Genomic DNA, 15610 nt, shown 5'->3' on the forward strand with positions numbered 1-15610 from the left:
AAGGGTACCGAGCAGAGGAGTGAAGGGCAGTGGAATCAGAGGTGACAAAATCCTGGGAGAAGTAAGACTTTTTAGAATGGACACTTGAGGCTGGTAAGGGGAGGTCACGTGGGAGCAAGGATCGCGACTGTGTGCAACAATCTAAAGCCAAAGTTCATAAAAGCCTAAAATCCCGGCCAATTAAGAGGGGTAACCGGCCCTGCCTGAGGGCAGTTGAGGCCTGTGGGGCTGACCGGGGCGCCCCGCGGGGCGGACTCGGCACCTCCTCTGAGAGTCCTCAGGTCCTGCGCCGCGCGGTGGTGGAGCTGCAGGGCGGAGCAGCGCTGCGCGCCGAGGTCCGCTCGCGGATCTGCTACATCCTCCCGGCTGCGACTCGGGCTCCGCCTGGGCAGCGCTGCCCCTAGGAGGTCGACGCCGGGATGGGCAGTCCGTGTAGGCTACTGAGGCCGTCAGGGGCCTTCCCGCCGGGGCTGGGCGGCTTCCGGTCGGTCACTGAGGGAGGAAGCACAGGGACGTCGGTCACTGCTTGGAACGGCTCAGGACGAGAGACCCTCGGTCCCAGAACGCCCGCAAAAGGCGGGAAGGGAGGGGACCTCGCGTGGATGGGGTGAACGAACGCTGCGCGCTAAGAACGCTGCCCGCGCGCGCGAGCTCGATGCTTCAGGAATCTGGAAGAAGGGAGCTGAGACTCGGGCTCTTGCAGGGCCCCAATTGCTGCTCGGCGCCCCTCGCCCTCATCCACGACAGCCCTGGCAAGCGGCTCCCCTCCTGAGGCCCTTTTGCAAACGCCCCCTAAGCCGCCGGCCTTCTGCAATTCTCTTTGCCCAGGGCCTGTCAATAAAGGAGATGCTGCTGGGTCATGAGCCCCCAGGTCAGATCCCAGACTTCTGGGGAAGGGAGCAGGGGGCTGAGCTCTGCGCTCCCCTCCTTCTGACCCCCCCAACCACCAGCTCAACCCAGACCCCAGCTGCGCAGGTCCGGGGAACTGCAACTCTTCAGGTCCACTGTCCCTCAAAGCGGCTCCGAGAGACTTGCGCTGACAGGAGAAAATCGAGAGGGTAGAACGTCACCAAAGATGCCCCTAGAGGAGGGCCAAGGGCCGCCTGGATGCCTCCAACACCGGAGGGGAGGTGTCCTTTAAGTGGACGGCAGAGTTCGTTTTGCCCCCGCGGCTAGAGGATCCAGATGTGCTCACCACTGTGAACACAGCACGTCCTGGGGCCTCTGGGCCTCCGGATTAAGTGACAGTGAATTTGCCAGATCGGGCGGCATTCTGCGCCTTGCTCTATTATTTAGGGTTTTGGGAAGAGACCCAAGTTGTGCTACTGGAAGCCAGAAAAGTGACGCCACGATTGCACAATCTCTATTTTCCCTTCCCCAGTGCAGGAACGGCAGCTTCTCCTGCACTAGGAGGTATAAGCTTTTTTATACCTAAAAACGCCACTTTTCTACGTTCTCCTCCTCCTTTCCCCCGCAACAACTCCTCCCTTAAAAGAGGAGCCCTACGCGCTTCACTTTTGTGGGAGGGAGAACTCGCATTTTCGCCCTGCCGCGGCCCGCGCGCCGGGTCCCAAGCGCGGCTTGCTGTGGCTGCGAAGCCGGGCGCCACCCCTCTGCAAGAGACACGCACATCTTGTTTCCGAGGAGCTTTAAAGGGGTCTGAAGACCTTTCCTGAGGGAGTGACCCTTCTCTCTACCGAGCCTCTCCACCCTCTTTTCTAAACACAATTGTGGCCCCTCAGCCGGTGCAGAGTTTAGAGCTTTTCTCTCCACCTTGTACACACACTTCACTGCGAGGACCTGTTTGGAAAACACCTAAGGATATCATTTCTCAGCCGGTGTTGCCTTAGAAACATTAGGGAAAATGAAGTCTTGAAAAAATAGCCCCGAGATGCCCAGAAATAGATTCCACCCCACTTCAGGGGGAACCCCGCTGCAGCAGAGTAGCTTTGTCCTCGCCAGCCTCTCCCCAGAGGATCCCTCCGCCTTCCCGTTTTACCTGCAGGACCCCAGCCATGTGACTGTGTTTTTCCTGGGGTCTTCACAGGCTAGGGCCGCCTTAAGCATTCTGCAGGCGCATTTTATCTCAAGGGACAGCCCTGGGGGCGAGCGTTTTTTTTTTTTTTTAAATATTGGGACTGCATTTGCAGAGCCACTGGAATCCTGAGAGGTGGACAGACTGGGGCGGGAGTCCAGGAATGGCCAGTCCAATGCGGGGGATGGCGCTGTGGGGCTCCAGGCCCTAGTGCTCACTGGCAAAATTCGCTTTTAGGTTCAACCCTTCGAGAACTAATCGGAGCAGAGATTACTGGAATGCCGTGGTCAGCGATCTTTAATAAATATAAGCAATACATTTTCTTTGAAAAGATGCACTATCTGATAGTTTGATTTTCAAAGCCCCACTGGGAGGGATTTTAGAACCATAAGGTTTCTATGGTTTCTGAAAACACACTGTAAATACCAGTAGTCTTGTGGGAGCAGCTGTCTGTGGGCATGGAGAGTGGTGGGAGATGGTCTTAGCCTGACTATGAAATGACGTTTGGATTGGTGTGGAGATGCCGGAGCATCACAGTCCCTACGCCTGGAGATTAAGTGTAATCTCTTCGTTCCCAAGAATGAAAGTTTCCTTTCATAGATCGGAAATGTTAGTCATATTTTCTTGCTGACATAGTAGGGAATCCAGACTCACTACCAAGATAAAATTAATAAATTACAATGCAAAGTTTGACATTTGATTGGGCTTCTTTTATGGAAGATGTTTATGTCCAGTTTTTCTACCTGATTTGAAGGATGCATACACACACACCATATATATATATCAATGTGTATGTAAATATTATATATAGTATTGTGTGTTATGCATGTACACCCTAGATGATCAAAGTATTTGGTTTTTACCGAGCATTCATGATACTAAAGTGCTTTCAATAAAGAAAAAAATTTGTACTAAAAAATTAAGTAATGTTATTCCTACTATTCTTATGAATTGAAGAACAATTAATGATAGTGTCTTATGTAAAACATTTCTTTGAAGGTAATTTCTGAAGCAGTAATTAGAAAAATTCATGTTAGTTTGCTTCACAATTTTGCAGCAATCAGTTGGAGGGTAGAGAAGTTCTTTGAGGTTAGCTTTTCTAACAGTAAGAAAAATAAAATTCAAAAATCCAGGTAAGTGTGTAATTCTCCTTGCTTTTATGTGCCCATTTAAATACACTCATATGCCAGCTTGAGGAATCATTTTAGAGATGTGTCTGATTTACTAATGGTGTTTTAAAGAACTGTAAGGATCAGGAAATTAAGTTATTAATTTAATAACTAATACAGCTAAACTGTTTCAGGTTTTGAAAATGGATGGGCTGTTTCATAATAGGAAGCTAATGTCATAATTTAAAGGGCATGCATACCCATGATATTCAATAACTGTATTTCTGAAAGCAAAGTACCTTTACAGACAATCAACCACCAATGAGTCATTCTAAATGTTGACTCTCTCCTCCACTGAATTAGTTACAATTGGTTTAGAACACAGACTTCTAGGTTTTACCTTTGGGTTGTTACCTACAGATCAAACTTCATTTCCAATATCAAGTTTGAAATGCTCCAGAACACAGTGTCTCTTTTAGAAAACAATATCATTGCTCAGGAAAAAAGTCTGACCTTTTTCTAAATCTTGCTTCTCCTCGAGACCAGCCCAGGAGAAATAATTTAAGTTGTGGATACACTTTTCTAGTTCAAATGAGCCTGTTTAGATAAATGGCTTCTCTAATGAGGGAAATTCCATGTCAAGTTCTAATTCAACAGATTAACTCAGTTGCTAAGAAATCTGGTAGATTCATAGCCAAGGACAATGACCCTAAGCAAAGTACTCACCCAGACACCTCCTTATCTGTCCTTAAATATAAAGCTTAAAGCAGTTCTAATTCTCAATTTTTGCAATTTCCTTTAATTGGATTTACTATAAATGAGCACACGGTATTAGCCTATTAAATTAAATTTAAAGCTTAAAGGAGATCTGTTCTAACTCCCAATTTTTGTAAAGTTATATCCATATTTGTGCTCTAGAAAAGGTGAATACAGAAAAATATTCTTGTTCCTCCATTTAATGATTCCCCCCCCCTCAGAGATTATACTATGTGTCTCGTTGAGGTTACTTTAATAAAGTCGTTTGCCTGGGTGCCACTAAGGAGTCTGTCTCCTCCTGTCCCAATGCTACTTTCCCCCCACTTCCAACTTGGCAGGTATGAGGCAGATCAACTGGCAAAGATACTTTCTTCATCTGGATTGTTCCTCTGCCACATGCTGCCCCCCAGTTTGTACCCAGTATCCTTCACTGCTGGGACTGGAAACCCCTGAATTAACTCCTTTCTTTCCTGGGGGAGTTGAAGTTGCCAATTTCTGGTGATCTGAACCTAATGTAGGCAGGTTTAAAATTAGCAAAGCCAGTCACTCCTCACACCAAGGAGAATAAGGATTCAAAGGTAGGTGATGTTTTCCCAAGTTATAGAAAAAAAACAACAACCTGAATGTCAGTGTAAGAAGATGCCCTCACATTTGCTAACATCATTAGCAATTAAATACCTCAAATCTGTTCATTGGTTTATCAAGGAGTAGATTCATAGAGAAGGTTGAGCCCCCAGTCACATTTCCCACAGAAAGGAACCCAAAGCATACAACACTCAAAAGAGTCTATAATAGTGACTCAAGACTGACATGATCTTTCCTTTCTCAAAGAATGTGTTTAAGAAAATGAACCCAAGGGGCCTCCCTAGTGGTGCAAGGGGTTAAGCATCAGCACTATAAAGCTATCCACAGCCACTGCAGCAGGAGTTCAATCCCCAGCCAGGGCCATGATCCACATGGCACAGCAGACCTCTCCTGTCTTGCCCGCTGCTCCCCTCAGCAGTGTATTTCAGTCAGTCTGCCTGTTCTGCTCCCGCTCTGTCTCTGGTGAATCCTCTCACACACACACTCCCACCTCTGGCCTACACCCCAGCTCCTCTATGCATAAATAAATAAATCTTTAAAAAAAAAAAAAAAAAGGAAGGAAGGAAGGAAGGACCCAAGGAGAGACTCAGGAGTTGATTTTAAAGAAGGGGACAACAAATGGGTGGTGCCTGGGGCATCTAGGTGCAGGTTTAGGAGTGAAGGCAGGTTCAATCCCACCTGTAGGGGTTAGTTTCTGCAGTGGGGTGGGGGGGGGCACCACCGAAAGGGAAGTCACACAAAGGGGAGCCAAAAAGTGCTTCTAGATCTTTCAGAAGAAACAAAATGACCCAGAGAAGAGAAATAACTTGGCCAATGGCACAAAAACAGGCTCCAAAATTAGTAGCCTCTCAACCTCCTCCTGCCTTTCTAGGGACAGGATACACACCGTTAGAAATTAATCTGCTCCAAAAAGCTACAGACTTCTTGAAGCTTAACCCGAGTTAGGCAGAGTTAGGATTTATGGATACAGATCTCTCTCTCTCTCTCTCTCTCTCTCTCTCTCTCTCTCTCTCTCTCTTCTCTCTTTCTCTCTCCTCTTCCCTCCCTCCCTCCCTCCCCCTCTCTTTTCCAGACAAACACTCCCTCCCTGCCATCCATCCATCCATCCATCCTAACCCCTCTCGCATTCATCTGACCCCCAGGCAGTTGGCGCCCCTCACCTTCTCGGCTGGGATGCTTGAAGGTCATTGCTGCTGCGAGCTCCCCGCCGTGCACCGTGGGTGCCAAGGGAGAGGCCTGAGCATGTGGCCAAGGCGGACCTGGGGCGAGGTAGCCGCCGGCGGGAGCGCTGTACACACCGTGCTGGTTGGAGGCCGGGTAGGCACAAGCTGGGAGGAAACCACCCACTGCCGAGAGGCTGGAGGCCGACTGCAAGGAGAGAGAGCCACAGACCTTGAGCGCCAGGCAAACCCGCCCTCTGCTCTAGCACATGCCGGAGCACTTGGGGGAGTAGTTCTCATTTCCCCCTGCCATCCCCACATGAGACCTGGCCCCTAGTTCTCCTAGCAAGGATTCTGTAGCGAAGTTATTTCTATTCGAATGGCCATAAATAATAAGAAAAGGTGAATGAGATCATGTTATTCACTACCGGGATTTAGAGAGCAGGTTCCAGTTTTGTTTTTATTTTTTTAACAAAGTATTTTATAAGAGGCAAGTCAAGACCCTGGAAAAGCAGTCTTCCCTCAAAACAGGGTGCTAGATAAAAGGAGAAATACATCCCACCACACAGGCACATACTGATGGGGCCACCAAACACAAGGACACTCCTGCCCAAATCGCTTTGGCTTAGGGGTGTTTCTTTCTTTTTTCTCTCTTCTTTACCCATTATTGCGCGGCCCCCCCAGCCCCCCACCAGCGCTAACCGAGGTAAGGACACCTCCTGCCCTGTGGCTCCTTACCTGAGTGTACTTAATGTCAGCCTCCAAGGCCGGCTTCTCCAGTCCATTCACTGCGGGGGTGGCTGGGAAGGCCGTGCGGTTCACGCTGGCCCAGTCTTCCATCTTCCCGGAGTAGGTGGCACCTTCGCTCCCCGCCAGGGCCCCTAAGATGGGTGCAGAGGGGAGGGTGAAAAGGGGGGGTACAGGAGAGATTATGAGGTTGATCCACATCTGCACTGGGCACCAGCCTAGCCCTCCAGCCCGGACATTTGCACGCATCCTACTAGCACTCCTCTCACGCCGGGGGCCAGGCTGAGGAAGCTCAGGACACCTGAGGTAGTCTAGGGCTAATACAAGGACTGGAGGCGCTAATAGAAGGACGGGAGGCGAGAGTGGCCGGGCACCGGGTTCTACTTCACTCTTTGTGAGGTTGAGAGAAAGGAGGCAGTAGGGCCTGCTCCAAGCCACCCTCGACCCGCTTCGGGCAAAACACAAGGTTTCAGACCGAGAGCCGCCAGGAGCTGGAGCTAAGCCCATTCAGTCAAGGCAAACTTCCACCGTCTAGGGGTGGAACCCTGAAAGGTCCAAGTTCAAATCTACAGGAGACTCGCAAGAAATATATGGTTTCTTAAAAATCTTAATAAGCTTCTGGAGAATTGGAGATGGTTCTTCCAGAACTGCCTTCCTAGACATCCCGGGTCTCCCAAAAGAGTCTTCAATCAAGTGACCAGAGTGCGAGTCTGGGTTCACATCTGTGCCTGTGAACTTATAAGTATCTGAGACGCAGAGAGCGTCTCCTCTGACCACACAAGTTTGATGAGGCCACCTCCTGGCCATGTGCCCCCTGGTCGTTCGGTTACCCCCTGAATCTCAGGTTGTGTTAGAGCCTCCGGGAGAAACAAATACCATTTGTGCGCTCTGAGATGCGCTCTGAGGCACACCCCACGCAGCCGCTGTCGCTGCTATCCCCAAGCATTCAGTTTCTTTCCCACCGTCCTTCCTCTCTTGGGTAAAGTGAATTTTGTTTCTTACTCTCCTCCTAACTCTGCTCACCTAATAGCACATCATAGCATGGTTGGCTGTTGAGGTTTGGGTGGGCAGGGACGTGCCAAAGAGACCTGCAGACTGCCCTGGCCCACAATCGTTCTTCCAGGGACCCTCACAAGACCGCTCCAAACTTCCATCACTCCCTCCCTTCCCTACAGAGAGAAATAACCAACAATTTGCAGAGTTTTTAATTACCAGGGAAGGCAATTCCTGTGAGGTTTCACCTCACTCTAAGGATGACTTAAGTAGTCTGGCCGAGTCCTCGGAATTTCAGCTGCTGCAGACCAATTCTGGGACATGAAAGGTCTCCTGGCCTGCTGGAAGCCTATGCCACTAGACAAAACAAGCAGGACCACGTCTTTGTGCCTTTTACTCAAAAGAAACTTAGGGTCTGGTAAGGAGTGAACACTTTGGGGAAAGGTGAGGGGTCCCAAAAGACCTGGATCTTAAGACACAGCCGCAGAACTGGCTGCGGTTTGTTTAGCTTAGATCCGGTGATAGGGGTTTGCCTACTGTTTAAGAATTGAAAAAGTGCAATTCCGGGCCTCCGAATTTGTGGTCAGAGATAGCTCATCCGTTTGGGAAATATTTTCCATATTTGTTATAAAAACTTCAAGATGTCCGAGGACTTCGAAAGAAGGCCCAGAACCTCAGCCTCCCTGGCCAGCCCCTGACCCTCCACTGAGTCCAAACCGGTCTGAAAAGACAGCGGACGGCCCATCACTTGCATGTCGCATGCGCTTCCCCCACCCCCAACATCAATCCTGCCACCTGCAGAAAGGCTACAGAAGGCCGCAGCAGCAACTGACCTGTTTGCTCCATAAATGTCCGGATGCCCAGGATGTTGCTGACGGAGTGCGCCGAGGGCCAAGAACGGGGGATGCTGACATGGCCTGCTGTGGCCGGTACCCCGTGGTGGCTGCCCATCTTGGCGCCTGTAGGTGACACGGGGCTGGGGTAGGGATACTGGTAGATGTGGTTGTAGGGCAGCGCGGGCTGCGGCGGCGGCTGCTTGCTGGCCTCATAGGGCCCGGGCTGCGCCAGGCTGCCAATCTTATTGCGGAGGATACGGCTGATGGAGCTGACGGAGGGCACGTTGTACTTGTCGCAGACGCCGTCGGCCAGCAGCCGGTCGCGAATCTCCCAGGCAAAGATGCCAGGGTCCCCCTGCTTGTAGTCCCGGATGTGCTTGACCACGTTGGGGGTAGTGACGCGGGGTTTGCTGCCCCCGATGGCCCCGGGCAGAATGGAGCCCGTTTCGTTGTAGCGCGCCAGGATCTTGCTCACGCAGCCGTGGGATACGCGAAGCTGTCGGCTGATGTCACAGGGTCGGATGCCCAGTTGCGCCAGCTCCACGATGCGCAGGCGGATAGCGTTCGGCAGTGGGCGGCCGTTGACAAACACGCCGCCCAGCTGGTTCACCTCGCCGTACGTCTGCTCTGCGGACGCGCCGGACGGGAGTGAGCAGGAGGAGGAAAAACACCGGCGGGTTAGCTAAGAGTGACCCGGAGGGATTAGGGGCCCGCGCAAGGAAGCGCCTCCGAAGATTACCCGCGGGTACCCAGAATCAGAGGGCGAACGGCCTGGGTCTGGCTCCAAGAATAAGCGCCTGCGTAGGTACTGCGCAGGGGTCGCCGTGCGCTCCAGTCCTCCTGGCTCTTTTACGGCTCTTGGTGCGTCTACTTGGGATCTCCCCTCCCTGGACTCGCCGAACTGTCTCCCTTCCTCCCCGCCTCTCGCGGCTGTGAACGCCCGGAGAACGAGACACGTCCGAGATCCAGAACTGGGTCTCCCAGGAAAAGCAGGCGAGAAGGAAGGGAGGCGCCGGGACACAACCCACCTCGTCAGCCCGCCCGCGCCCTGCTCGCCTCCCGCCCCTTACCCATGGCGCGCGGGCCAGCCGGCTGCCTGGCGCCGGGGCGGCCGGGGCTGGGCCCGGCGCAGTCCGGGAGAGCTCGGTCGCCGCCGCCGCGGGAGAGGCATAGAGGGAGGGCGCGCGAGAGCCGAGAGCCGCGGAGCGCGGGCCGCGGGCTGGAAAAGCGCTGTGCGCCGCGGCCGAGCGCGCTACCGCCCGCTCGGGGGCCAATCACTGCCGCCCGCTCCCAAGACGCTCTCCACGCCCGCGACCCCAGGCCCAGAGGGAACTTCATCCGATTAGGAGAAATTCGTCTGACCGGGAGGCTGCAGCGTGCGGGGATCAATTTGACGTGTCCACCACGTCAATCTCGGCAGTCACGCCGGAGACGCGCGAGTTGGCAGCTCATTGGTTCTCGTCACTGCACCCCGGCGCCCCCCTCCCCGCCCTGAAACTCTACCCCCTCCTACTATCCTCCGGCTAGGCTTTCCTCCGGAACCCATCCCCCTACACACACACACACACACACACACACACACACACACACCCTCACGCACGCGCGCACGCAGGCACATTCACCCTATTCCCACCTGGCCTGAGACCTTCCACTAGCGCTGCTTCCCTCAAAGACCCTTCCCCCTCCGGTTTCGAGAATGGTAGAGAGGGCGTTTAGTATTAGTATGTATTAGTTCCAATAGTAGTTTTGGTTTTAGTTTTATTACCACCTCCACCACCAGTACTAGCAGATATCAGAGAATAAAAGTAAGCCATGCCGTGGTGGCTAGTATGCCTCCACTGCCCCCCTACTACAAGGCTATTGGAGCCAGTGACACAACTCACTGCCTGTGTCCTGGTGAGCGCTGGGCATCATGCGGTGTGTCCAGCGGGGAGGACCCCGCGTAATTTGTGGTGCAGCCCATTGGAGGAGTTCAAGACACATCTCTCCTGCTTTCAAAAACTCTTACAAAGAGTAATAGCCTCCCAGTTCCTTGGGATAGTGGCACAGGGATTCTGTGTCCTGCAAACATGCTCACCCATCTGAGTTCATTCTGCTGGGAGAGGTGATGCAGAACACAAGTTGGAAAGGGATTACACACACTCTAGACCCCAGTAGAGGTCTGCAGGAGGTCATATGCAGTTGCTCAGGTGCTTGGACTGAAGGACAGACAGTTAATTCCTTTTCTCAAGTCAGGGAACCCAGAATCCTTCCTCGCCTTTCACCTAGCTCTGGCAATTTTCAGGGGGGCTTTGTTAAAACACTCAAAGATCCTTTCACTTTCATTTAAAAGGAGGTTTGCACAGCCCTGAATTCTTTGGCTTTAGCAATAACAACTCTTTTCTCTATTTCTGCCTTGCATCAACACCCAGTTCTTGGCTTTCCAACATGTGTCACTGCCAAACTGTGTCAGTCCCAGAGGACCCCGTGATGTGGGGTTCAGGGCAGATCAGGTAGAGAAAGAAAGCTTCTTGGTTTGCATTGCATTTGCAAGATAAAGCCAGGGCTGATGAGTTCCAAAAGGCAGGCCAGTGAATGCCAAACACCAAGGGTTGTAGTGCAGGAACAGGAAGCAAGGCCTAGAAAGGAGCCTAGAAAGAGCCACAGTTTGCTGGACTTTCTTCTGATCCCAGCTCTCCTCAGGAGGCGGGTAGAACCCCCTGGCTCTCCCCCAAGATTCCAGCACTTGGGAGCCTGAGTAGGACTTGCTCGGTGGGTGCAGTGACTTTGCAGGATGTGCAGATGGATGTATCAGTGCAGCCTGGGAAGCAGGGGCAAGCGAGTCCCTCACTGATTTCCCTCTTTCCCACCAGAGCATCTCTGAGTCCTAGCCAATCTGTGCAAATATGTTGAGCAGGAGGACCTGAGCCATAAATCCTGAGCTCTCTGGGGGCCCCAGGGTTGGGGCTCAGGCCACTGACAAGAATGGGGGGGGGTCAGATTGAAAAGAACTGAGGTCTCTCCTCTGCTGCATCGTGGAAAACACTGAGCAGCCTCGGCTCCCAGAGCTGCGCGGGGAGCCGTGTGGACCTGGAAAGAGGAAAGTCTGGCTGGCGACTGTGTGTGTTGGAGGGGAACTGTTTGGAAAATGAGGTCTGTCCACGACGGCTCAGGCTCCAGAGCAAGAAGGAGGAACCGGGTGGTTTGGATCAAGGTGGGCAAACTCAAGCCAGGAGCTGTGCGAAGGTGTGGAGCAAAGCCCTGAGCACGCACCGGATGTGGGCATTCCAAGGTCGCTCAGTTCTCCCTAGATTCTGATCTAGCCTTTCGTTGAACAAGTCGGACTCAGGACCAAGGGTGTGCCCTAGGTCCATGCAGCGTTCGTAACTCAGTGCATCCCTGTGATAAGGTAACGCAGCTAGGGGCATTTATTTCCTCTGTAGGAATCGACACACTCAGAGAAGAGTAAATAAAATCGGTGGTGCAGCGATGAGAGCGATGAGAGCTCGTTAGCCCAAACGGCCGCGTCGCGAGGCATCCTCCTTTGCCAGTTCAGAATTAGGTGTTCACTTCGGAAAAGGCCGTCCGGGTCTGGGTGACGAAGTTGGAAGGCTGCGCCAGGGGGCTCTCTGACACGTCAGAGCCAGCAGACCCTCACTTCACATCCCACATCTCTCCCAGCTGCTGGCTGCCAGGACCACACAGCTCTCCCGCTGCAGCCGGCTCACAGCCCAGCTGTTGAAAACGCTAACTGTTTGTCGCCCCCTGTCGGCTACAGCTGAACTCCGCCGGTTGCCGGGCGGCGGGTAGGGCTGGGGGCGAGGTGGGCCAAAGGTGGGGTTGCTGAAAGCAAACGTCTCTCCCACCTCCGGGAGATGCTGCTTGGTCTCCTCCTTGATCAGGGGGCGGCAACGTGACCGGCGTAGAGCGCACAGAGGTAAAAGGCTCCCGGGTCTCACATGCACGCTTGACTAGGTTTGGCCCAGTTGTTTTGAGCTCCCTGACTCGGCGTTGCACAAAGTAACCAGGGGCTCCCAGGAGCGCGGAAAACGCGCGGCTAAGCGCGCGCTGGGGCCAGGGACTTGACGCGTCTCGCTGGGGCTGGACGCCCGGAGCGGGTTTGTGCAGCCCCGCTGCTTGGCTGCTAGGGTCCTCCAGCAGCCTCGGGAACTGACCCAGGTTTTCCAAGACAGAGAAAGGAGAAGCAAGCTCCTCTGGGCCAAAAGTGTGAGACAATGAGGGGGCAGGAAGAGAGCGCCAGTCCTCCAGAGGACTAGGGATAGGAGGCGGTAGAAAGGGTTGCTGATGAGGACTCCCTGGAGGGGCGCCTCCTGAACCCGAGTCTTTGAGAAAGCCAGGGATCCGGTGACAGCGATCACCTGTCGCCCTCACATCAAATCTCCTGTATCACTTAATGGTAGGACTATTTCAGGGAGTAATTTGGGTACAAACGAAATGTACCAATCTCCTTAGCCCAGGGTGATCCCGGGGCCCATACACCTCAAGGTCTCCCGAGAAAAACTTAAAGGATCAACGAAAGCCCCCTTCAGGTCCCCAAGAGGTTAAGGAGCAACCGCCAGGAGAGCGCTCCAGGACGCGCGTTTCGCTTCTGCCGGGAAGGACTTTACGGCAGAAAAAAGCGGGGCAGCATCCTGGGAGGGCATTGGGCCCAGCCTGGACCGGACCAAGGAAGATCGCCGATGCCCAGCACCCCCCTCCCTTGCCGCGGCCGCGGGACCAGCGCGGGCTCGGAGTCAGCAGGGTCAGTATCCAGGTCCTCCTTGCGAAAGCCGCGCCTCAGGCCTGCCAAACTCGCAGCCCTTCCCACGAGTGTCCCCCGGTTCAGCTCCGTGCCCCGCTTTTGCTGTGATTTTAGGAGCACTGTGCCATGGGTATTGGAAATCAAAGAGAAAAAGGAAAGAAAAAAAAAAAAAACCCGAGTCACTTCGTTTTCTTTTTAAATTTCCTTTTTATAAAAGTAGCGCAGGCTGCAGGTTATAGTCTGTCTCCGTTCCTCCCCCGACGCCCCAGTTTTGCAGATGTGGGCCACACTTCAAAACAGCAGTGAGTATGAAATCACCTGGTCCAAGGAGACTTAGGGGAGCAAGAACTGACACAGATAAGGGTACTGCAAATCCCCGGGGAATGCTCCAATGACAAAACTAGCTCGCAGGAAGCGGGAATGTGAGATCAAGCAAGGAAACCCCAGGCTCGAGATTCTGGCCTTGGGATCCGGGGGCCAGGGAGGAGGGCGGGCTCTCGAGTGAACTGGTCGCTGAGCCGGCAGCCGGCCCAGCGCGGGGCGGAGGCGTCTTCTCAATCGCGTGTCCTCACGGGGAAGTTGGGGGTGAGTTTGGGGAGCAGCACCTGCAGCTCCAGATTGGGACCCGCGGACGCCCAGCCTGCGAATAGACGGTGTTGAAGATCAGCCAAATAGCATTAAAACAGACCCCCGGAGCCAGACGTGCTCGTCGCCTGCTTCGCGCTGACCCATTCCGGCAACTTGATTCCACTCCGCCTGCTTGTGCCCAAGAAGGGAACACAGTTCTTTGTCCCGCTCGCATTTTATCTGCGCGATTGAAAGTGTGTATTATAGCGAATTGGCTAAGCCGACAGTGGGGGAAATGGAGCGCCATTTCTCCTACACTGACTGTTGACGGCGGGATGACTTTTGAAATTCAAGGAAAATTATTTTCATTTTATTAAAATGAAAGGGCTAAACAAAGATTGATAACTGTCTTCTGCGTGAATAACAAAACAGTGGACGGCCAGGATCCTACAATTTTGATCAAAGATGTGGGGAAAAAAACAAATCAGAAAGCAGATATGCTGGAAAATCCCTACAAGAAATAAACGGGGGGAAATTGAGCATAGAAAACTAACATCTATTCTGCAGTCCAGGGATCCTACTACTACATAGTAACATTCCTTTCAGAATAGAAACTTTTTAACTGTGGCATTTGGGCAATAAGACTAAGCGATAGTAAGCGATAGGAATTAATGCCATTGGTTGTGTCTTTGAGGCTTCTGAAGCAGTGTCCTTGTCATTCTTGCCTTTGTATTGTCTTGGGTACAAAATTTGTTTGGGGGGTGTCTTTATTGCTATTATGTCCCTTATTGCTATTATGTCCCCCTCCTTTCTCTGCCAATGGATGTGTCTGATAAGCCTCAATTTCCCCTTATACAAAATTACCAAATTTGGTAATAACAAATTTTCCCTGAGGCGGATATTGTCTAATTAGATGTATTTTATTTCGTTCCATCATCATCAAAGCCTGCAAAGAGTTCTAGGCACTGGTCAGAATTCCACCTTTGCAGTGAGCTCTCCAAAATGTTTATGTTACAATACTAAGAGTCTAAACAGCAATATTTAAACAGCAACATGCAAATAGAAATGTTTGGGAAATTTAAAATGTCCAAGGGACCTATCTCCTGTGTAAAGTCTAGATGCTTGGGAAAGGAGAGCTCTAAGAATAATCTTGGGGTACAAAGGATAGAAGTGGCCTTTTTTAAAGGAACAGAGAGGGTGATTGCTTGCCTGCCTATAACATGACTCAAAAAGGAGGCGGTAGGCAAGGGGTCTCCTGCTGGCTAAAGGATGCCCTTGGGGATCAGGCTTGCTCTGCTGCAAATCTTGACACGTGTGAGACTTCCACACCAGCCAGTCTAATTGGAACCAGCTTGAAGTGTGCTGCCCTTGAATGCTTTAGAAATTTCTGATCCTCCATGGACATGGAACACAGAGAACAGAAGATGAGGAAATTGAAGGACACATAAAGTGCCCTTTATCTTGAATTAAAGACAATGCCTTCGTCCTGGTTTACTGGGATTTGTCTGATTTCTTATTAAAGATCATCTTCAGCGTGAAAAACAAATCTAAAGCAGTGGGAACTGAGAAGTTAGGTGGGCACAGTGATTGCTGTAATAATAGGTTGGGCACAGATGAATCCTGAAAACTGTTGGTGGACATTGTCCAGGTTCCCTTTCAAGAACCTAAGGGGGAAACAGGAGTACTACCCCCCTGTGTCTTTGGTGACATGTTTCTTGCATGTTTAAAATTATCATTCATAATTAGATGGCATGACCTTTTTGTATTCAGCATACTATTTAGAAACATGCTATCTCTGAATACTTTGCTCCAGTATGTGGGTGTTGTGTTTAACATAAGCTCAGAAGTCATAAAGGCCTCTGTAATTGCATGTTCTTGTCAGAGTAGGATCTGACAAGACCCTACTTTGTTTCATTTTTGATATGCATATACAGTTATGTCCCCTGCCATGGTGCTTAAATCATTCTCTTCATCAAAATTCAAGTATCTTTTATAGTGAACTTTCTTTCAGGAACAAACCCTTTTATCTTGTAATTTCTGAGGAACTTTTTACTGCTTGTCAAGTCGGTCACTTTGAACTA

At 51.7% G+C, this 15610-nt stretch overlaps 1 protein-coding gene across 1 annotated transcript; it reads right to left on the reverse strand.

Moving 5' to 3' along the window:
• Positions 1 to 400: 400 nt before the first annotated feature.
• On the reverse strand, positions 401 to 9559 carry PAX1 (paired box 1). The gene is made up of 5 exons (XM_037521007.1): positions 9292 to 9559; positions 8219 to 8848; positions 6384 to 6526; positions 5646 to 5853; positions 401 to 492 (listed from the first exon to the last, which is right to left on the reverse strand). Exons 1-5 carry the CDS (start codon positions 9557 to 9559, stop codon positions 401 to 403), a joined length of 1341 nt encoding a protein of 446 aa, XP_037376904.1.
• Between the last annotated feature and the right edge of the window lie 6051 nt (positions 9560 to 15610).

This window comes from Talpa occidentalis, unplaced genomic scaffold, assembly GCF_014898055.3.
Source record: "Talpa occidentalis isolate TD23 unplaced genomic scaffold, MPIMG_talOcc4v2.1 talOcc4.10, whole genome shotgun sequence".
Taxonomy (NCBI): Eukaryota; Metazoa; Chordata; class Mammalia; order Eulipotyphla; family Talpidae; genus Talpa; species Talpa occidentalis.

Bases quoted from the DNA above. Each gene is read 5' to 3' on its own strand.
- PAX1 (XM_037521007.1), bottom strand. From the start codon at position 9,559: ATGAAGTTCCCTCTGGGCCTGGGGTCGCGGGCGTGGAGAGCGTCTTGG. The intron at 8,849-9,291 runs GTAAGGGGCGGG...GCGCGTCCGCAG, and splicing joins GGCTGGCCCGCGCGCCATGG to AGCAGACGTACGGCGAGGTG. The intron at 6,527-8,218 runs GTCAGTTGCTGC...CACCCATCTTAG, and splicing joins GACATTTATGGAGCAAACAG to GGGCCCTGGCGGGGAGCGAA.